This window comes from Lagopus muta, chromosome 5, assembly GCF_023343835.1.
Source record: "Lagopus muta isolate bLagMut1 chromosome 5, bLagMut1 primary, whole genome shotgun sequence".
NCBI lineage: Eukaryota > Metazoa > Chordata > Aves > Galliformes > Phasianidae > Lagopus > Lagopus muta.
In genome coordinates this window covers 28344862-28366417 of record NC_064437.1, presented here as the reverse complement: position 1 = coordinate 28366417, position 21556 = coordinate 28344862, and the positions used below count along the sequence as shown (strand labels likewise).

The 21556-nt window shown below is 52.7% G+C and overlaps 6 protein-coding genes across 6 annotated transcripts; all 6 read right to left on the bottom strand.

Annotated features, from left to right (window-relative positions):
- Positions 1 to 785: 785 nt before the first annotated feature.
- On the bottom strand, positions 786 to 2099 carry LOC125694023 (heat shock factor protein 5-like). The gene is made up of 2 exons (XM_048946653.1): positions 1587 to 2099; positions 786 to 1157 (listed from the first exon to the last, which is right to left on the bottom strand). The coding sequence occupies exons 1-2, from the start codon at positions 2097 to 2099 to the stop codon at positions 786 to 788; spliced, it is 885 nt and encodes a 294-aa protein (XP_048802610.1).
- Positions 2100 to 4759: 2660 nt separating this feature from the next.
- On the bottom strand, positions 4760 to 6067 carry LOC125693180 (heat shock transcription factor, Y-linked-like). The gene is made up of 2 exons (XM_048944731.1): positions 5555 to 6067; positions 4760 to 5125 (listed from the first exon to the last, which is right to left on the bottom strand). Exons 1-2 carry the CDS (start codon positions 6065 to 6067, stop codon positions 4760 to 4762), a joined length of 879 nt encoding a protein of 292 aa, XP_048800688.1.
- A 2632-nt stretch (positions 6068 to 8699) lies between these two features.
- Positions 8700 to 10007, bottom strand: LOC125694027 (heat shock factor protein 5-like). The gene is made up of 2 exons (XM_048946657.1): positions 9495 to 10007; positions 8700 to 9065 (listed from the first exon to the last, which is right to left on the bottom strand). Exons 1-2 carry the CDS (start codon positions 10005 to 10007, stop codon positions 8700 to 8702), a joined length of 879 nt encoding a protein of 292 aa, XP_048802614.1.
- A 2492-nt stretch (positions 10008 to 12499) lies between these two features.
- On the bottom strand, positions 12500 to 13807 carry LOC125694026 (heat shock transcription factor, X-linked-like). Its single transcript, XM_048946656.1, has 2 exons — positions 13295 to 13807; positions 12500 to 12865 (listed from the first exon to the last, which is right to left on the bottom strand). The coding sequence occupies exons 1-2, from the start codon at positions 13805 to 13807 to the stop codon at positions 12500 to 12502; spliced, it is 879 nt and encodes a 292-aa protein (XP_048802613.1).
- Positions 13808 to 16257: 2450 nt separating this feature from the next.
- Positions 16258 to 17565, bottom strand: LOC125694025 (heat shock transcription factor, X-linked-like). The gene is made up of 2 exons (XM_048946655.1): positions 17053 to 17565; positions 16258 to 16623 (listed from the first exon to the last, which is right to left on the bottom strand). Exons 1-2 carry the CDS (start codon positions 17563 to 17565, stop codon positions 16258 to 16260), a joined length of 879 nt encoding a protein of 292 aa, XP_048802612.1.
- A 2462-nt stretch (positions 17566 to 20027) lies between these two features.
- LOC125694024 (heat shock transcription factor, X-linked-like) lies at positions 20028 to 21335 on the bottom strand. Its single transcript, XM_048946654.1, has 2 exons — positions 20823 to 21335; positions 20028 to 20393 (listed from the first exon to the last, which is right to left on the bottom strand). Exons 1-2 carry the CDS (start codon positions 21333 to 21335, stop codon positions 20028 to 20030), a joined length of 879 nt encoding a protein of 292 aa, XP_048802611.1.
- Between the last annotated feature and the right edge of the window lie 221 nt (positions 21336 to 21556).

Here is a 21556-nt window from a genome sequence, read left to right as displayed (position 1 = left end):
GACTCCAAGAAAATATATCCATGTGTAACAACTTAAGGGGTGCTGTGAAGAAGATGGAGCCAAATAGTTCTCAGTGGTACCCAGTGACAGGACAGGAGACAATGGGCATAAATCATAAAAAATTCATTATGAATATGAGGAAACACTTTTTTACTGGGGCACATACCAGTTACACCAGTGAATAAAGGGCTAATTGGTTTTATTCCTAAAAGGGCAGAAGTAGTTGAGCACGAAGAATGGGAAAGATAAGGGCTACCTCAAGCGTAACCCAAGGAGCCTGCTGATTGGCCCAGGAGCCACATCCTAGAAGCCATCCTAGAAACTGAACCGCTTGAAGCTGCCATACTTCCTCAAAGTACACGCGGGCCAGAAGGAAGTGCACAGTGAGGACGGCACACCTCCTGTCCCTGGGACACCGGGGCACCCACCCACCCACCCACTCACCCACCCCCAGAGGACAGGCAGGCAGAGGGACCAGGCACTTTGCGCAGCTCCAGCTGCACACCTGCACGCCCCGGGCTCCCATCACTCCGTGCATCAGGCTTGCTTCGCACAGTGCCTGCTTCGCGTTTGGCACCTTTGCCAAAACCCACGGGGCGGGGATGGGGGAAACACATGGAAGGCTCCCTAAAGGCAACCCCCCCCCCCCCCCCCCCCCCCCCCTTGGGCGTAGGAAGAGTAGCCTTCAGTCAGACCGAAGAAACAGGACAGGACAAGGGAGAAGCATTTTAAACATTTATTTTCTAAACTACGACTCTACACTATCTCCTACACTACTGCTGCCATCAGCAGCGCTTCCTGGGGCGCAAGTTGTAGCGGCGTCCAACTCCATCACCCCCAGCTCCGCTATCGGGTCTCAGCCCCCGTGGAAAAGGACCGCTTGGTGCTGGACGTCTGCTGTGATGTGCAGCAGCAGCAGCAGCAGCAGCAGCAGGAGCAGCATTGCAGCTGCTGCCAGGGAGCTCACTGCCCGCCCGTGCAGCAGCACCTGACTGCATGTCTGGCTGCAGGCTTCTGCTCTGCTGGCCCTCCTGCCAACCCCACTGGAAGGCCTGCAAGGAGGAAGCTGGTCTCCTCCTAGCTCCAAGACTCCGCTTGAATCTTCTTTGGCACTGGAGACGATCTCTCTGGAAATAGGGATGATAGTAGCAGAGTAACTGCAAAATGCAAAGAGGAAGAGTTAGTCACCACCATTTCAAGACTGGGAAAACAAAGATACAAGGCATGAGATTTGGAATCTCAAGAGACCGTCGGAGCGGACTCTCGGGGGCCGTTTCCACACAAAAGAATTCCGTTGCACACCTTCGTTTCATACGCACAGCCACGTCCCATGCCATTCTGTCACACTGCCCCTCTGCTGCCACCTTTCATGGGCCAACATAAACAAGGAGGCACTACGTGCAGAGCAGCCCTTGTAATAACCACCCCTGCTTGCATTTCTCTCATTTGCCAGCCGCAGAGTGATGGAGGGTTCTCAGAAGCACAAGTACCCAAGTGTCACCAGCTGTCAGCCACCTCACTTTGCACTGGCTGGCCACCAATGCCGCTGTGCCGAGAGCCATCTCACAGCTAGAGGGACTACGTACCTGGCTCGGAGTGGAAATTGATGCTCCCTGTGCTAGGAACTGAGCACATGGGGCAGACGTTGGCAAATCCGCGTCCGTGATGTAGAAGCCATGCTGATGAAGGCGACGGACAAAATCTTTCATGTTGCCAACATCAAAGACTTGGAGAGTTCCTCCTCTGGCCAGTACTTCCGCTCTGAAGAACGCCTCCTCAATCACAATGAAGTCTCCCTCATCGCCCCACCGAATGGACTGGAAGCCAACACTTTCAACAACTTTCCAGAGGGTGTTGAGAAAGGAGCACGATGTCATGTCACTGTCATAGCCGCAGCATTGCTCAGACAGACCGCGGCATCGTCTTTTGGCACTGACTTCCCCGGGAGAAAATGGGGAAGCCTTCTCCTCTTGGAGAGGTCCAAGGGCAGCATGCGCAGCTGCTCTTTTAGCACCGAGCCGGCGGGCAGCAGATGCCGAGACTGCCGACTCGGTGCTTGGAACAGAGGCACCCGATGTTTCTGAGGAAGGTGTCTCCATTGGAAGTTGGAATTTGTCACCTGGGCAGAAATTCCTGTCCACAACCGCTCGCGCAGCCAACAAGGCTTGTCCTCCCACCAGCAGCAGGAAGCGCACAGCCAACAAGGCTTGTCCTCCCACCAGCAGCAGGAAGCGCACAGCCAACAAGGCTTGTCCTCCCACCAGCAGCAGGAAGCGCACAGCCAACAAGGCTTGTCCTCCCACCAGCAGCAGGAAGCGCACAGCCAACAAGGCTTGTCCTCCCACCAGCAGCAGGAAGCGCACAGCCAACAAGGCTTGTCCTCCCACCAGCAGCAGGAAGCGCACAGCCAACAAGGCTTGTCCTCCCACCAGCAGCAGGAAGCGCACAGCCAACAAGGCTTGTCCTCCCACCAGCAGCAGGAAGCGCACAGCCAACAAGGCTTGTCCTCCCACCAGCAGCAGGAAGCGCAATGGCACCCGTGCTGCAGGCAGGGGGGCCTCCACAAACGTGTCCATGGAGACGTTCCACAGCGTCACAGTTGCATCACAGAGCAGAGATTGTTTGCTGGCAAAATGGGGCAGCCAGATTCACGTTCATGAAGGAAATAGGATCCCAGCTATTTATGCTCCCCAAACCAACACATAAAAAGATACCTGTATTTTCCTCCCCGAGGAGTATTCTTTTAATAATGCCCTCACTGGCTTTATATATATATATATATGTATGTTTTATATATATACGTAGGCAGACATACATGCATATACAGCCATAGAGATATCAATATATGGCCTAACAGGTGCTTTCTGTGTCTGACTATAGGAAGCAAATGTGAGAAATACGACTTGCATATGATAAAGACGAAGGAATTCCTCCGATCCCTTATTCTGTAGAGATTCATTCGTACTTCTCCTGTCCTGTGTTCCCCTCTTAGGGAAAATTCAAAAGGAATCATGCTTAGACACCACAGTCTTGTCTTGTACTGGTCACTCCGTGATTCAGAGCAAGCCAAGATGGTGATTAGCACACGGTGAACACACTTCTCTTTGATTTCTCCAACCGTCCTGTAACCCAAGATCCTTCCCTTCCCTCTAAATTGCCCAATTTTTACAATAGCACATCATGAAGAGCAGGTGGCCAACAGAAAGATCATCAGAGGAAAGAAGAGCTCCTCTGAGGACTTCTCATATCTAGGCACTGATTGAGTGATAAACCCTTCAAAGAGGTAGAGAGTCAAAGGTTCCCTCACGTGGAAGCACAGCAAGCAATAAATGACATGGATATCTAGCTTGTAAGTGCTGTCCTTCTCTGCACCCCTTGGCAGTGGAATATGTATCAATGCAATAGGGAATGCACGAGCCTGCTTTTCCCCATCAAACCAGCAGCACAGGCAACAGGAGAGGGCGTTTCCTGAGCGGCAATCTTTTGTTCCCTTTGCAGAGCTCCCAGGTTACACGACCGTCCCCCCTCCCCCCACTCTGCAAAGAGAAAACACTTTTGAGAGTTTGGGAAATACTTGGTAACATTTGCCAGCTTCTCCTGATGTCTTGATGAAAGCGTTTCCATTCTTTTCAAGCTCCAAGTCCACCAGCACCTGATCACGTACTGCACACCTCTTTTTTCCTCTACTGAAGACAGAGTATCTCTTTAAAGCTCCTCCGCTAGTGTTTGAGTCCTTCCTCTGTAAGCAAAGGATACAGTGGCAGACTTCAACACAACCTCCTCACACGCATTCTGTGACAAACAGACTAAGCTGCGCTGCGCTCCAACTCCTTGTCCCAGGAAGGCAGGCATTTGCTATAGCACAAATGATTGCACTCCAGCACGTTCTGCACGTGAGCCTCCTGTTAGCACAGACAAATACCAGCCCTTTGCAGCTCCGCTTTCTCTGACACAATTGGAAGTGAGTCCAACGCACACAACGTGCACTTCATCACCGGGTCTGCAGGTGAACCAAGCCACAAGTAGCAGCGATGTAACACAAGCCCATGTGTGCTGTCTAAAGCATTCCCTCTGATGAGGTGGGTTCTCTCCAGCTAGAGGGAGTCATCAAAGGAGCCTGCATCCACTCTTACTTTGGTACTGGGGCACATACCAGTTACACCAGTGAATAAAGGGCTAATTGGTTTTATTCCTAAAAGGGCAGAAGTAGTTGAGCACGAAGAATGGGAAAGATAAGGGCTACCTCAAGCTTAACCCAAGGAGCCTGCTGATTGGCCCAGGAGCCACATCCTAGAAGCCATCCTAGAAACTGAACCGCTTGAAGCTGCCATACTTCCTCAAAGTACACGCGGGCCAGAAGGAAGTGCACAGTGAGGACGGCACACCTCCTGTCCCTGGGACACCGGGGCACCCACCCACCCAGCCACCCCCCACCCACCCCCAGAGGACAGGCAGGCAGAGGGACCAGGCACTTTGCGCTGCTCCAGATGCACACCTGCACGCCCCGGGCTCCCATCACTCCGTGCATCAGGCTTGCTTTGCAAAGTGCCTGCTTCGCGTTTGGCACCTTTGCCAAAATCCACGGGGCGGGGATGGGGGAAACTCATGGAAGGCTCCCTAAAGGCAACCCCCCCCCCTTGGGCGTAGGAAGAGTAGCCTTCAGTCAGACCGAAGAAACAGGACAGGACAAGGGAGAAGCATTTTAAACATTTATTTTCTAAACTACGACTCTACACTATCTCCTACACTACTGCTGCCATCAGCAGCGCTTTCTGGGGCGCAAGTTGTAGCGGCGTCCAACTCCATCACCCCCAGCTCCGCTATCGGGTCTCAGCCCCCGTGGAAAAGGACCGCTTGGTGCTGGACGTCTGCTGTGATGTGCAGCAGCAGCAGCAGCAGCAGGAGCAGCATTGCAGCTGCCGACAGGGAGCTCACTGCCCGCCCGTGCAGCAGCGCCTGACTGCATCTCTGGCTGCAGGCTTCTGCTCTGCTGGCCCTCCTGCCAACCCCACTGGAAGGCCTGCAAGGAGGAAGCTGGTCTCCTCCTAGCTCCAAGACTCCGCTTGAATCTTCTTTGGCACTGGAGACGATCTCTCTGGAAATAGGGATGATAGTAGCACAGTAACTGCAAAATGCAAAGAGGAAGAGTTAGTCACCACCATTTCAAGACTGGGAAAACAAAGACACAAGGCATGAGAATTGGAATCTCAAGAGACCGTCGGAGCGGACTCTCGGGGGCCGTTTCCACACAAAAGAATTCCGTTGCACACCTTCGTTTCATACGCACAGCCACGTCCCATGCCATTCTGTCACACTGCCCCTCTGCTGCCACCTTTCATGGGCCAACATAAACGAGGAGGCACTACGTGCAGAGCAGCCCTTGTAATAACCACCCCTGCTTGCATTTCTCTCATTTGCCAGCCGCAGAGTGATGGAGGGTTCTCAGAAGCACAAGTACCCAAGTGTCACCAGCTGTCAGCCACCTCACTTTGCACTGGCTGGCCACCAATGCCGCTGTGCCGAGAGCCATCTCACAGCTAGAGGGACTACGTACCTGGCTCGGAGTGGAAATTGATGCTCCCTGTGCTAGGAACTGAGCACATGGGGCAGACGTTGGCAAATCCGCGTCCGTGATGTAGAAGCCATGCTGATGAAGGCGACGGACAAAATCTTTCATGTTGCCAACATCAAAGACTTGGAGAGTTCCTCCTCTGGCCAGTACTTCCGCTCTGAAGAACGCCTCCTCAATCACAATGAAGTCTCCCTCATCGCCCCACCGAATGGACTGGAAGCCAACACTTTCAACAACTTTCCAGAGGGTGTTGAGGAAGGAGCACGATGTCATGTCACTGTCATAGCCGCAGCATTGCTCAGACAGACCGCGGCATCGTCTTTTGGCACTGACTTCCCCGGGAGAAAATGGGGAAGCCTTCTCCTCTTGGAGAGGTCCAAGGGCAGCATGCGCAGCTGCTCTTTTAGCACCGAGCTGGCGGGCAGCAGATGCCGAGACTGCCGACTCGGTGCTTGGAACAGAGACACCCGATGTTTCTGAGGAAGGTGTCTCCATTGGAAGTTGGAATTTGTCACCTGGGCAGAAATTCCTGTCCACAACCGCTCGCGCAGCCAACAAGGCTTGTCCTCCCACCAGCAGCAGGAAGCGCACAGCCAACAAGGCTTGTCCTCCCACCAGCAGCAGGAAGCGCACAGCCAACAAGGCTTGTCCTCCCACCAGCAGCAGGAAGCGCACAGCCAACAAGGCTTGTCCTCCCACCAGCAGCAGGAAGCGCACAGCCAACAAGGCTTGTCCTCCCACCAGCAGCAGGAAGCGCACAGCCAACAAGGCTTGTCCTCCCACCAGCAGCAGGAAGCGCACAGCCAACAAGGCTTGTCCTCCCACCAGCAGCAGGAAGCGCACAGCCAACAAGGCTTGTCCTCCCACCAGCAGCAGGAAGCGCAATGGCACCCGTGCTGCGGGCAGGGGGGCCTCCACAAACGTGTCCATGGAGACGTTCCACAGCGTCACAGTTGCATCACAGAGCAGAGATTGTTTGCTGGCAAAATGGGGCAGCCAGATTCACGTTCATGAAGGAAATAGGATCCCAGCTATTTATGCTCCCCAAACCAACACATAAAAAGATACCTGTATTTTCCTCCCCGAGGAGTATTCCTTTAATAATGCCCTCACTGGCTTTATATATATATATATGTATGTTTTATATATATACGTAGGCAGACATACATGCATATACAGCCATAGAGATATCAATATATGGCCTAACAGGTGCTTTCTGTGTCTGACTATAGGAAGCAAATGTGAGAAATACGGCTTACATATGATAAAGACGAAGGAATTCCTCCGATCCCTTATTCTGTAGAGATTCATTCGTACTTCTCCTGTCCTGTGTTCCCCTCTTAGGGAAAATTCAAAAGGAATCATGCTTAGACACCACAGTCTTGTCTTGTACTGGTCACTCCGTGATTCAGAGCAAGCCAAGATGGTGATTAGCACACGGTGAACACACTTCTCTTTGATTTCTCCAACCGTCCTGTAACCCAAGATCCTTCCCTTCCCTCTAAATTGCCCAATTTTTACAATAGCACATCATGAAGAGCAGGTGGCCAACAGAAAGATCATCAGAGGAAAGAAGAGCTCCTCTGAGGACTTCTCATATCTAGGCACTGATTGAGTGATAAACCCTTCAAAGAGGTAGAGAGTCAAAGGTTCCCTCACGTGGAAGCACAGCAAGCAATAAATGACATGGATATCTAGCTTGTAAGTGCTGTCCTTCTCTGCACCCCTTGGCAGTGGAATATGTATCAATGCAATAGGGAATGCACGAGCCTGCTTTTCCCCATCAAACCAGCAGCACAGGCAACAGGAGAGGGCGTTTCCTGAGCGGCAATCTTTTGTTCCCTTTGCAGAGCTCCCAGGTTACACGACCGTCCCCCCTCCCCCCACTCTGCAAAGAGAAAACACTTTTGAGAGTTTGGGAAATACTTGGTAACATTTGCCCCCTTCTCCTGATGTCTTGATGAAAGCGTTTCCATTCTTTTCAAGCTCCAAGTCCACCAGCGCCTGATCACGTACTGCACACCTCTTTTTTCCTCTACTGAAGACAGAGTATCTCTTTAAAGCTCCTCCGCTAGTGTTTGAGTCCTTCCTCTGTAAGCAAAGGATACAGTGGCAGACTTCAACACAACCTCCTCACACGCATTCTGTGACAAACAGACTAAGCTGCGCTGCGCTCCAACTCCTTGTCCCAGGAAGGCAGGCATTTGCTATAGCACAAATGATTGCACTCCAGCACGTTCTGCACGTGAGCCTCCTGTTAGCACAGACAAATACCAGCCCTTTGCAGCTCCGCCTTCTCTGACACAATTGGAAGTGAGTCCAACGCACACAACGTGCACTTCATCACCGGGTCTGCAGGTGAACCAAGCCACAAGTAGCAGCGATGTAACACAAGCCCATGTGTGCTGTCTAAAGCATTCCCTCTGATGAGGTGGGTTCTCTCCAGCTAGAGGGAGTCATCAAAGGAGCCTGCATCCACTCTTACTTTGGTACTGGGGCACATACCAGTTACACCAGTGAATAAAGGGCTAATTGGTTTTATTCCTAAAAGGGCAGAAGTAGTTGAGCACGAAGAATGGGAAAGATAAGGGCTACCTCAAGCGTAACCCAAGGAGCCTGCTGATTGGCCCAGGAGCCACATCCTAGAAGCCATCCTAGAAACTGAACCGCTTGAAGCTGCCATACTTCCTCAAAGTACACGCGGGCCAGAAGGAAGTGCACAGCGAGGACGGCACACCTCCTGTCCCTGGGACACCGGGGCACCCACCCACCCACCCACTCACCCACCCCCAGAGGACAGGCAGGCAGAGGGACCAGGCACTTTGCGCTGCTCCAGATGCACACCTGCACGCCCCGGGCTCCCATCACTCCGTGCATCAGGCTTGCTTCGCACAGTGCCTGCTTTGCGTTTGGCACCTTTGCCAAAACCCACGGGGCGGGGATGGGGGAAACTCATGGAAGGCTCCCTAAAGGCAACCCCCCCCCCCCCCCCCCCCCCCCCCCCCTTGGGCGTAGGAAGAGTAGCCTTCAGTCAGACCGAAGAAACAGGACAGGACAAGGGAGAAGCATTTTAAACATTTATTTTCTAAACTACGACTCTACACTATCTCCTACACTACTGCTGCCATCAGCAGCGCTTCCTGGGGCGCAAGTTGTAGCGGCGTCCAACTCCATCACCCCCAGCTCCGCTATCGGGTCTCAGCCCCCGTGGAAAAGGACCGCTTGGTGCTGGACGTCTGCTGTGATGTGCAGCAGCAGCAGCAGCAGCAGCAGCAGCATTGCAGCTGCTGCCAGGGAGCTCACTGCCCGCCCGTGCAGCAGCGCCTGACTGCATCTCTGGCTGCAGGCTTCTGCTCTGCTGGCCCTCCTGCCAACCCCACTGGAAGGCCTGCAAGGAGGAAGCTGGTCTCCTCCTAGCTCCAAGACTCCGCTTGAATCTTCTTTGGCACTGGAGACGATCTCTCTGGAAATAGGGATGATAGTAGCACAGTAACTGCAAAATGCAAAGAGGAAGAGTTAGTCACCACCATTTCAAGACTGGGAAAACAAAGACACAAGGCATGAGAATTGGAATCTCAAGAGACCGTCGGAGCGGACTCTCAGGGGCCGTTTCCACACAAAAGAATTCCGTTGCACACCTTCGTTTCATACGCACAGCCACGTCCCATGCCATTCTGTCACACTGCCCCTCTGCTGCCACCTTTCATGGGCCAACATAAACGAGGAGGCACTACGTGCAGAGCAGCCCTTGTAATAATCACCCCTGCTTGCATTTCTCTCATTTGCCAGCCGCAGAGTGATGGAGGGTTCTCAGAAGCACAAGTACCCAAGTGTCACCAGCTGTCAGCCACCTCACTTTGCACTGGCTGGCCACCAATGCCGCTGTGCCGAGAGCCATCTCACAGCTAGAGGGACTACGTACCTGGCTCGGAGTGGAAATTGATGCTCCCTGTGCTAGGAACTGAGCACATGGGGCAGACGTTGGCAAATCCGCGTCCGTGATGTAGAAGCCATGCTGATGAAGGCGACGGACAAAATCTTTCATGTTGCCAACATCAAAGACTTGGAGAGTTCCTCCTCTGGCCAGTACTTCCGCTCTGAAGAACGCCTCCTCAATCACAATGAAGTCTCCCTCATCGCCCCACCGAATGGACTGGAAGCCAACACTTTCAACAACTTTCCAGAGGGTGTTGAGGAAGGAGCACGATGTCATGTCACTGTCATAGCCGCAGCATTGCTCAGACAGACCGCGGCATCGTCTTTTGGCACTGACTTCCCCGGGAGAAAATGGGGAAGCCTTCTCCTCTTGGAGAGGTCCAAGGGCAGCATGCGCAGCTGCTCTTTTAGCACCGAGCCGGCGGGCAGCAGATGCCGAGACTGCCGACTCGGTGCTTGGAACAGAGGCACCCGATGTTTCTGAGGAAGGTGTCTCCATTGCAAGTTGGAATTTGTCACCTGGGCAGAAATTCCTGTCCACAACCGCTCGCGCAGCCAACAAGGCTTGTCCTCCCACCAGCAGCAGGAAGCGCACAGCCAACAAGGCTTGTCCTCCCACCAGCAGCAGGAAGCGCACAGCCAACAAGGCTTGTCCTCCCACCAGCAGCAGGAAGCGCACAGCCAACAAGGCTTGTCCTCCCACCAGCAGCAGGAAGCGCAATGGCACCCGTGCTGCGGGCAGGGGGGCCTCCACAAACGTGTCCATGGAGACGTTCCACAGCGTCACAGTTGCATCACAGAGCAGAGATTGTTTGCTGGCAAAATGGGGCAGCCAGATTCACGTTCATGAAGGAAATAGGATCCCAGCTATTTATGCTCCCCAAACCAACACATAAAAAGATACCTGTATTTTCCTCCCCGAGGAGTATTCCTTTAATAATGCCCTCACTGGCTTTATATATATATATATGTATGTTTTATATATATACGTAGGCAGACATACATGCATATACAGCCATAGAGATATCAATATATGGCCTAACAGGTGCTTTCTGTGTCTGACTATAGGAAGCAAATGTGAGAAATACGGCTTACATATGATAAAGACGAAGGAATTCCTCCGATCCCTTATTCTGTAGAGATTCATTCGTACTTCTCCTGTCCTGTGTTCCCCTCTTAGGGAAAATTCAAAAGGAATCATGCTTAGACACCACAGTCTTGTCTTGTACTGGTCACTCCGTGATTCAGAGCAAGCCAAGATGGTGATTAGCACACGGTGAACACACTTCTCTTTGATTTCTCCAACCGTCCTGTAACCCAAGATCCTTCCCTTCCCTCTAAATTGCCCAATTTTTACAATAGCACATCATGAAGAGCAGGTGGCCAACAGAAAGATCATCAGAGGAAAGAAGAGCTCCTCTGAGGACTTCTCATATCTAGGCACTGATTGAGTGATAAACCCTTCAAAGAGGTAGAGAGTCAAAGGTTCCCTCACGTGGAAGCACAGCAAGCAATAAATGACATGGATATCTAGCTTGTAAGTGCTGTCCTTCTCTGCACCCCTTGGCAGTGGAATATGTATCAATGCAATAGGGAATGCCCGAGCCTGCTTTTCCCCATCAAACCAGCAGCACAGGCAACAGGAGAGGGCGTTTCCTGAGCGGCAATCTTTTGTTCCCTTTGCAGAGCTCCCAGGTTACACGACCGTCCCCCCTCCCCCCACTCTGCAAAGAGAAAACACTTTTGAGAGTTTGGGAAATACTTGGTAACATTTGCCCCCTTCTCCTGATGTCTTGATGAAAGCGTTTCCATTCTTTTCAAGCTCCAAGTCCACCAGCGCCTGATCACGTACTGCACACCTCTTTTTTCCTCTACTGAAGACAGAGTATCTCTTTAAAGCTCCTCCGCAAGTGTTTGAGTCCTTCCTCTGTAAGCAAAGGATACAGTGGCAGACTTCAACACAACCTCCTCACACGCATTCTGTGACAAACAGACTAAGCTGCGCTGCGCTCCAACTCCTTGTCCCAGGAAGGCAGGCATTTGCTATAGCACAAATGATTGCACTCCAGCACGTTCTGCACGTGAGCCTCCTGTTAGCACAGACAAATACCAGCCCTTTGCAGCTCCGCCTTCTCTGACACAATTGGAAGTGAGTCCAACGCACACAACGTGCACTTCATCACCGGGTCTGCAGGTGAACCAAGCCACAAGTAGCAGCGATGTAACACAAGCCCATGTGTGCTGTCTAAAGCATTCCCTCTGATGAGGTGGGTTCTCTCCAGCTAGAGGGAGTCATCAAAGGAGCCTGCATCCACTCTTACTTTGGTACTGGGGCACATACCAGTTACACCAGTGAATAAAGGGCTAATTGGTTTTATTCCTAAAAGGGCAGAAGTAGTTGAGCACGAAGAATGGGAAAGATAAGGGCTACCTCAAGCGTAACCCAAGGAGCCTGCTGATTGGCCCAGGAGCCACATCCTAGAAGCCATCCTAGAAACTGAACCGCTTGAAGCTGCCATACTTCCTCAAAGTACACGCGGGCCAGAAGGAAGTGCACAGCGAGGACGGCACACCTCCTGTCCCTGGGACACCGGGGCACCCACCCACCCACCCACTCACCCACCCCCAGAGGACAGGCAGGCAGAGGGACCAGGCACTTTGCGCTGCTCCAGATGCACACCTGCACGCCCCGGGCTCCCATCACTCCGTGCATCAGGCTTGCTTCGCACAGTGCCTGCTTTGCGTTTGGCACCTTTGCCAAAACCCACGGGGCGGGGATGGGGGAAACTCATGGAAGGCTCCCTAAAGGCAACCCCCCCCCCCCCCCCCTCTTGGGCGTAGGAAGAGTAGCCTTCATTCAGACCGAAGAAACAAGGACAAGTCAGACCGAAGAAACAAAGAAACAAAGAAACCGAAGGACAAGGGAGAAGCATTTTAAACATTTATTTTCTAAACTACGACTCTACACTATCTCCTACACTACTGCTGCCATCAGCAGCGCTTTCTGGGGCGCAAGTTGTAGCGGCGTCCAACTCCATCACCCCCAGCTCCGCTATCGGGTCTCAGCCCCCGTGGAAAAGGACCGCTTGGTGCTGGACGTCTGCTGTGATGTGCAGCAGCAGCAGCAGCAGCAGGAGCAGCATTGCAGCTGCCGACAGGGAGCTCACTGCCCGCCCGTGCAGCAGCGCCTGACTGCATCTCTGGCTGCAGGCTTCTGCTCTGCTGGCCCTCCTGCCAACCCCACTGGAAGGCCTGCAAGGAGGAAGCTGGTCTCCTCCTAGCTCCAAGACTCCGCTTGAATCTTCTTTGGCACTGGAGACGATCTCTCTGGAAATAGGGATGATAGTAGCACAGTAACTGCAAAATGCAAAGAGGAAGAGTTAGTCACCACCATTTCAAGACTGGGAAAACAAAGACACAAGGCATGAGAATTGGAATCTCAAGAGACCGTCGGAGCGGACTCTCAGGGGCCGTTTCCACACAAAAGAATTCCGTTGCACACCTTCGTTTCATACGCACAGCCACGTCCCATGCCATTCTGTCACACTGCCCCTCTGCTGCCACCTTTCATGGGCCAACATAAACGAGGAGGCACTACGTGCAGAGCAGCCCTTGTAATAACCACCCCTGCTTGCATTTCTCTCATTTGCCAGCCGCAGAGTGATGGAGGGTTCTCAGAAGCACAAGTACCCAAGTGTCACCAGCTGTCAGCCACCTCACTTTGCACTGGCTGGCCACCAATGCCGCTGTGCCGAGAGCCATCTCACAGCTAGAGGGACTACGTACCTGGCTCGGAGTGGAAATTGATGCTCCCTGTGCTAGGAACTGAGCACATGGGGCAGACGTTGGCAAATCCGCGTCCGTGATGTAGAAGCCATGCTGATGAAGGCGACGGACAAAATCTTTCATGTTGCCAACATCAAAGACTTGGAGAGTTCCTCCTCTGGCCAGTACTTCCGCTCTGAAGAACGCCTCCTCAATCACAATGAAGTCTCCCTCATCGCCCCACCGAATGGACTGGAAGCCAACACTTTCAACAACTTTCCAGAGGGTGTTGAGGAAGGAGCACGATGTCATGTCACTGTCATAGCCGCAGCATTGCTCAGACAGACCGCGGCATCGTCTTTTGGCACTGACTTCCCCGGGAGAAAATGGGGAAGCCTTCTCCTCTTGGAGAGGTCCAAGGGCAGCATGCGCAGCTGCTCTTTTAGCACCGAGCCGGCGGGCAGCAGATGCCGAGACTGCCGACTCGGTGCTTGGAACAGAGGCACCCGATGTTTCTGAGGAAGGTGTCTCCATTGCAAGTTGGAATTTGTCACCTGGGCAGAAATTCCTGTCCACAACCGCTCGCGCAGCCAACAAGGCTTGTCCTCCCACCAGCAGCAGGAAGCGCACAGCCAACAAGGCTTGTCCTCCCACCAGCAGCAGGAAGCGCACAGCCAACAAGGCTTGTCCTCCCACCAGCAGCAGGAAGCGCAATGGCACCCGTGCTGCGGGCAGGGGGGCCTCCACAAACGTGTCCATGGAGACGTTCCACAGCGTCACAGTTGCATCACAGAGCAGAGATTGTTTGCTGGCAAAATGGGGCAGCCAGATTCACGTTCATGAAGGAAATAGGATCCCAGCTATTTATGCTCCCCAAACCAACACATAAAAAGATACCTGTATTTTCCTCCCCGAGGAGTATTCCTTTAATAATGCCCTCACTGGCTTTATATATATATATATGTATGTTTTATATATATACGTAGGCAGACATACATGCATATACAGCCATAGAGATATCAATATATGGCCTAACAGGTGCTTTCTGTGTCTGACTATAGGAAGCAAATGTGAGAAATACGGCTTACATATGATAAAGACGAAGGAATTCCTCCGATCCCTTATTCTGTAGAGATTCATTCGTACTTCTCCTGTCCTGTGTTCCCCTCTTAGGGAAAATTCAAAAGGAATCATGCTTAGACACCACAGTCTTGTCTTGTACTGGTCACTCCGTGATTCAGAGCAAGCCAAGATGGTGATTAGCACACGGTGAACACACTTCTCTTTGATTTCTCCAACCGTCCTGTAACCCAAGATCCTTCCCTTCCCTCTAAATTGCCCAATTTTTACAATAGCACATCATGAAGAGCAGGTGGCCAACAGAAAGATCATCAGAGGAAAGAAGAGCTCCTCTGAGGACTTCTCATATCTAGGCACTGATTGAGTGATAAACCCTTCAAAGAGGTAGAGAGTCAAAGGTTCCCTCACGTGGAAGCACAGCAAGCAATAAATGACATGGATATCTAGCTTGTAAGTGCTGTCCTTCTCTGCACCCCTTGGCAGTGGAATATGTATCAATGCAATAGGGAATGCCCGAGCCTGCTTTTCCCCATCAAACCAGCAGCACAGGCAACAGGAGAGGGCGTTTCCTGAGCGGCAATCTTTTGTTCCCTTTGCAGAGCTCCCAGGTTACACGACCGTCCCCCCTCCCCCCACTCTGCAAAGAGAAAACACTTTTGAGAGTTTGGGAAATACTTGGTAACATTTGCCCCCTTCTCCTGATGTCTTGATGAAAGCGTTTCCATTCTTTTCAAGCTCCAAGTCCACCAGCGCCTGATCACGTACTGCACACCTCTTTTTTCCTCTACTGAAGACAGAGTATCTCTTTAAAGCTCCTCCGCTAGTGTTTGAGTCCTTCCTCTGTAAGCAAAGGATACAGTGGCAGACTTCAACACAACCTCCTCACACGCATTCTGTGACAAACAGACTAAGCTGCGCTGCGCTCCAACTCCTTGTCCCAGGAAGGCAGGCATTTGCTATAGCACAAATGATTGCACTCCAGCACGTTCTGCACGTGAGCCTCCTGTTAGCACAGACAAATACCAGCCCTTTGCAGCTCCGCCTTCTCTGACACAATTGGAAGTGAGTCCAACGCACACAACGTGCACTTCATCACCGGGTCTGCAGGTGAACCAAGCCACAAGTAGCAGCGATGTAACACAAGCCCATGTGTGCTGTCTAAAGCATTCCCTCTGATGAGGTGGGTTCTCTCCAGCTAGAGGGAGTCATCAAAGGAGCCTGCATCCACTCTTACTTTGGTACTGGGGCACATACCAGTTACACCAGTGAATAAAGGGCTAATTGGTTTTATTCCTAAAAGGGCAGAAGTAGTTGAGCACGAAGAATGGGAAAGATAAGGGCTACCTCAAGCGTAACCCAAGGAGCCTGCTGATTGGCCCAGGAGCCACATCCTAGAAGCCATCCTAGAAACTGAACCGCTTGAAGCTGCCATACTTCCTCAAAGTACACGCGGGCCAGAAGGAAGTGCACAGCGAGGACGGCACACCTCCTGTCCCTGGGACACCGGGGCACCCACCCACCCACCCACTCACCCACCCCCAGAGGACAGGCAGGCAGAGGGACCAGGCACTTTGCGCTGCTCCAGATGCACACCTGCACGCCCCGGGCTCCCATCACTCCGTGCATCAGGCTTGCTTCGCACAGTGCCTGCTTCGCGTTTGGCACCTTTGCCAAAACCCACGGGGCGGGGATGGGGGAAACTCATGGAAGGCTCCCTAAAGGCAACCCCCCCCCCCCCCCCCTCTTGGGCGTAGGAAGAGTAGCCTTCAGTCAGACCGAAGAAACAAGGACAAGTCAGACCGAAGAAACAAAGAAACAAAGAAACCGAAGGACAAGGGAGAAGCATTTTAAACATTTATTTTCTAAACTACGACTCTACACTATCTCCTACACTACTGCTGCCATCAGCAGCGCTTTCTGGGGCGCAAGTTGTAGCGGCGTCCAACTCCATCACCCCCAGCTCCGCTATCGGGTCTCAGCCCCCGTGGAAAAGGACCGCTTGGTGCTGGACGTCTGCTGTGATGTGCAGCAGCAGCAGCAGCAGCAGGAGCAGCATTGCAGCTGCCGACAGGGAGCTCACTGCCCGCCCGTGCAGCAGCGCCTGACTGCATCTCTGGCTGCAGGCTTCTGCTCTGCTGGCCCTCCTGCCAACCCCACTGGAAGGCCTGCAAGGAGGAAGCTGGTCTCCTCCTAGCTCCAAGACTCCGCTTGAATCTTCTTTGGCACTGGAGACGATCTCTCTGGAAATAGGGATGATAGTAGCACAGTAACTGCAAAATGCAAAGAGGAAGAGTTAGTCACCACCATTTCAAGACTGGGAAAACAAAGACACAAGGCATGAGAATTGGAATCTCAAGAGACCGTCGGAGCGGACTCTCGGGGGCCGTTTCCACACAAAAGAATTCCGTTGCACACCTTCGTTTCATACGCACAGCCACGTCCCATGCCATTCTGTCACACTGCCCCTCTGCTGCCACCTTTCATGGGCCAACATAAACGAGGAGGCACTACGTGCAGAGCAGCCCTTGTAATAATCACCCCTGCTTGCATTTCTCTCATTTGCCAGCCGCAGAGTGATGGAGGGTTCTCAGAAGCACAAGTACCCAAGTGTCACCAGCTGTCAGCCACCTCACTTTGCACTGGCTGGCCACCAATGCCGCTGTGCCGAGAGCCATCTCACAGCTAGAGGGACTACGTACCTGGCTCGGAGTGGAAATTGATGCTCCCTGTGCTAGGAACTGAGCACATGGGGCAGACGTTGGCAAATCCGCGTCCGTGATGTAGAAGCCATGCTGATGAAGGCGACGGACAAAATCTTTCATGTTGCCAACATCAAAGACTTGGAGAGTTCCTCCTCTGGCCAGTACTTCCGCTCTGAAGAACGCCTCCTCAATCACAATGAAGTCTCCCTCATCGCCCCACCGAATGGACTGGAAGCCAACACTTTCAACAACTTTCCAGAGGGTGTTGAGGAAGGAGCACGATGTCATGTCACTGTCATAGCCGCAGCATTGCTCAGACAGACCGCGGCATCGTCTTTTGGCACTGACTTCCCCGGGAGAAAATGGGGAAGCCTTCTCCTCTTGGAGAGGTCCAAGGGCAGCATGCGCAGCTGCTCTTTTAGCACCGAGCCGGCGGGCAGCAGATGCCGAGACTGCCGACTCGGTGCTTGGAACAGAGGCACCCGATGTTTCTGAGGAAGGTGTCTCCATTGCAAGTTGGAATTTGTCACCTGGGCAGAAATTCCTGTCCACAACCGCTCGCGCAGCCAACAAGGCTTGTCCTCCCACCAGCAGCAGGAAGCGCACAGCCAACAAGGCTTGTCCTCCCACCAGCAGCAGGAAGCGCACAGCCAACAAGGCTTGTCCTCCCACCAGCAGCAGGAAGCGCACAGCCAACAAGGCTTGTCCTCCCACCAGCAGCAGGAAGCGCAATGGCACCCGTGCTGCGGGCAGGGGGGCCTCCACAAACGTGTCCATGGAGACGTTCCACAGCGTCACAGTTGCATCACAGAGCAGAGATTGTTTGCTGGCAAAATGGGGCAGCCAGATTCACGTTCATGAAGGAAATAGGATCCCAGCTATTTATGCTCCCCAAACCAACACATAAAAAGATACCTGTATTTTCCTCCCCGAGGAGTATTCCTTTAATAATGCCCTCACTGGCTTTATATATATATATATGTATGTTTTATATATATACGTAGGCAGACATACATGCATATACAGCCATAGAGATATCAATATATGGCCTAACAGGTGCTTTCTGTGTCTGACTATAGGAAGCAAATGTGAGAAATACGGCTTACATATGATAAAGACGAAGGAATTCCTCCGATCCCTTATTCTGTAGAGATTCATTCGTACTTCTCCTGTCCTGTGTTCCCCTCTTAGGGAAAATTCAAAAGGAATCATGCTTAGACACCACAGTCTTGTCTTGTACTGGTCACTCCGTGATTCAGAGCAAGCCAAGATGGTGATTAGCACACGGTGAACACACTTCTCTTTGATTTCTCCAACCGTCCTGTAACCCAAGATCCTTCCCTTCCCTCTAAATTGCCCAATTTTTACAATAGCACATCATGAAGAGCAGGTGGCCAACAGAAAGATCATCAGAGGAAAGAAGAGCTCCTCTGAGGACTTCTCATATCTAGGCACTGATTGAGTGATAAACCCTTCAAAGAGGTAGAGAGTCAAAGGTTCCCTCACGTGGAAGCACAGCAAGCAATAAATGACATGGATATCTAGCTTGTAAGTGCTGTCCTTCTCTGCACCCCTTGGCAGTGGAATATGTATCAATGCAATAGGGAATGCCCGAGCCTGCTTTTCCCCATCAAACCAGCAGCACAGGCAACAGGAGAGGGCGTTTCCTGAGCGGCAATCTTTTGTTCCCTTTGCAGAGCTCCCAGGTTACACGACCGTCCCCCCTCCCCCCACTCTGCAAAGAGAAAACACTTTTGAGAGTTTGGGAAATACTTGGTAACATTTGCCCCCTTCTCCTGATGTCTTGATGAAAGCGTTTCCATTCTTTTCAAGCTCCAAGTCCACCAGCGCCTGATCACGTACTGCACACCTCTTTTTTCCTCTACTGAAGACAGAGTATCTCTTTAAAGCTCCTCCGCTAGTGTTTGAGTCCTTCCTCTGTAAGCAAAGGATACAGTGGCAGACTTCAACACAACCTCCTCACACGCATTCTGTGACAAACAGACTAAGCTGCGCTGCGCTCCAACTCCTTGTCCCAGGAAGGCAGGCATTTGCTATAGCACAAATGATTGCACTCCAGCACGTTCTGCACGTGAGCCTCCTGTTAGCACAGACAAATACCAGCCCTTTGCAGCTCCGCCTTCTCTGACACAATTGGAAGTGAGTCCAACGCACACAACGTGCACTTCATCACCGGGTCTGCAGGTGAACCAAGCCACAAGTAGCAGCGATGTAACACAAGCCCATGTGTGCTGTCTAAAGCATTCCCTCTGATGAGGTGGGTTCTCTCCAGCTAGAGGGAGTCATCAAAGGAGCCTGCATCCACTCTTACTTTGGTACTGGGGCACATACCAGTTACACCAGTGAATAAAGGGCTAATTGGTTTTATTCCTAAAAGGGCAGAAGTAGTTGAGCACGAAGAATGGGAAAGATAAGGGCTACCTCAAGCGTAACCCAAGGAGCCTGCTGATTGGCCCAGGAGCCACATCCTAGAAGCCATCCTAGAAACTGAACCGCTTGAAGCTGCCATACTTCCTCAAAGTACACGCGGGCCAGAAGGAAGTGCACAGCGAGGACGGCACACCTCCTGTCCCTGGGACACCGGGGCACCCACCCACCCACCCACTCACCCACCCCCAGAGGACAGGCAGGCAGAGGGACCAGGCACTTTGCGCTGCTCCAGATGCACACCTGCACGCCCCGGGCTCCCATCACTCCGTGCATCAGGCTTGCTTCGCACAGTGCCTGCTTTGCGTTTGGCACCTTTGCCAAAACCCACGGGGCGGGGATGGGGGAAACTCATGGAAGGCTCCCTAAAGGCAACCCCCCCCCCCCCCCCCCCCCCCCCCCTTGGGCGTAGGAAGAGTAGCCTTCAGTCAGACCGAAGAAACAGGACAGGACAAGGGAGAAGCATTTTAAACATTTATTTTCTAAACTACGACTCTACACTATCTCCTACACTACTGCTGCCATCAGCAGCGCTTTCTGGGGCGCAAGTTGTAGCGGCGTCCAACTCCATCACCCCCAGCTCCGCTATCGGGTCTCAGCCCCCGTGGAAAAGGACCGCTTGGTGCTGGACGTCTGCTGTGATGTGCAGCAGCAGCAGCAGCAGCAGGAGCAGCATTGCAGCTGCCGACAGGGAGCTCACTGCCCGCCCGTGCAGCAGCGCCTGACTGCATCTCTGGCTGCAGGCTTCTGCTCTGCTGGCCCTCCTGCCAACCCCACTGGAAGGCCTGCAAGGAGGAAGCTGGTCTCCTCCTAGCTCCAAGACTCCGCTTGAATCTTCTTTGGCACTGGAGACGATCTCTCTGGAAATAGGGATGATAGTAGCACAGTAACTGCAAAATGCAAAGAGGAAGAGTTAGTCACCACCATTTCAAGACTGGGAAAACAAAGACACAAGGCATGAGAATTGGAATCTCAAGAGACCGTCGGAGCGGACTCTCGGGGGCCGTTTCCACACAAAAGAATTCCGTTGCACACCTTCGTTTCATACGCACAGCCACGTCCCATGCCATTCTGTCACACTGCCCCTCTGCTGCCACCTTTCATGGGCCAACATAAACGAGGAGGCACTACGTGCAGAGCAGCCCTTGTAATAACCACCCCTGCTTGCATTTCTCTCATTTGCCAGCCGCAGAGTGATGGAGGGTTCTCAGAAGCACAAGTACCCAAGTGTCACCAGCTGTCAGCCACCTCACTTTGCACTGGCTGGCCACCAATGCCGCTGTGCCGAGAGCCATCTCACAGCTAGAGGGACTACGTACCTGGCTCGGAGTGGAAATTGATGCTCCCTGTGCTAGGAACTGAGCACATGGGGCAGACGTTGGCAAATCCGCGTCCGTGATGTAGAAGCCATGCTGATGAAGGCGACGGACAAAATCTTTCATGTTGCCAACATCAAAGACTTGGAGAGTTCCTCCTCTGGCCAGTACTTCCGCTCTGAAGAACGCCTCCTCAATCACAATGAAGTCTCCCTCATCGCCCCACCGAATGGACTGGAAGCCAACACTTTCAACAACTTTCCAGAGGGTGTTGAGGAAGGAGCACGATGTCATGTCACTGTCATAGCCGCAGCATTGCTCAGACAGACCGCGGCATCGTCTTTTGGCACTGACTTCCCCGGGAGAAAATGGGGAAGCCTTCTCCTCTTGGAGAGGTCCAAGGGCAGCATGCGCAGCTGCTCTTTTAGCACCGAGCCGGCGGGCAGCAGATGCCGAGACTGCCGACTCGGTGCTTGGAACAGAGGCACCCGATGTTTCTGAGGAAGGTGTCTCCATTGCAAGTTGGAATTTGTCACCTGGGCAGAAATTCCTGTCCACAACCGCTCGCGCAGCCAACAAGGCTTGTCCTCCCACCAGCAGCAGGAAGCGCACAGCCAACAAGGCTTGTCCTCCCACCAGCAGCAGGAAGCGCACAGCCAACAAGGCTTGTCCTCCCACCAGCAGCAGGAAGCGCACAGCCAACAAGGCTTGTCCTCCCACCAGCAGCAGGAAGCGCA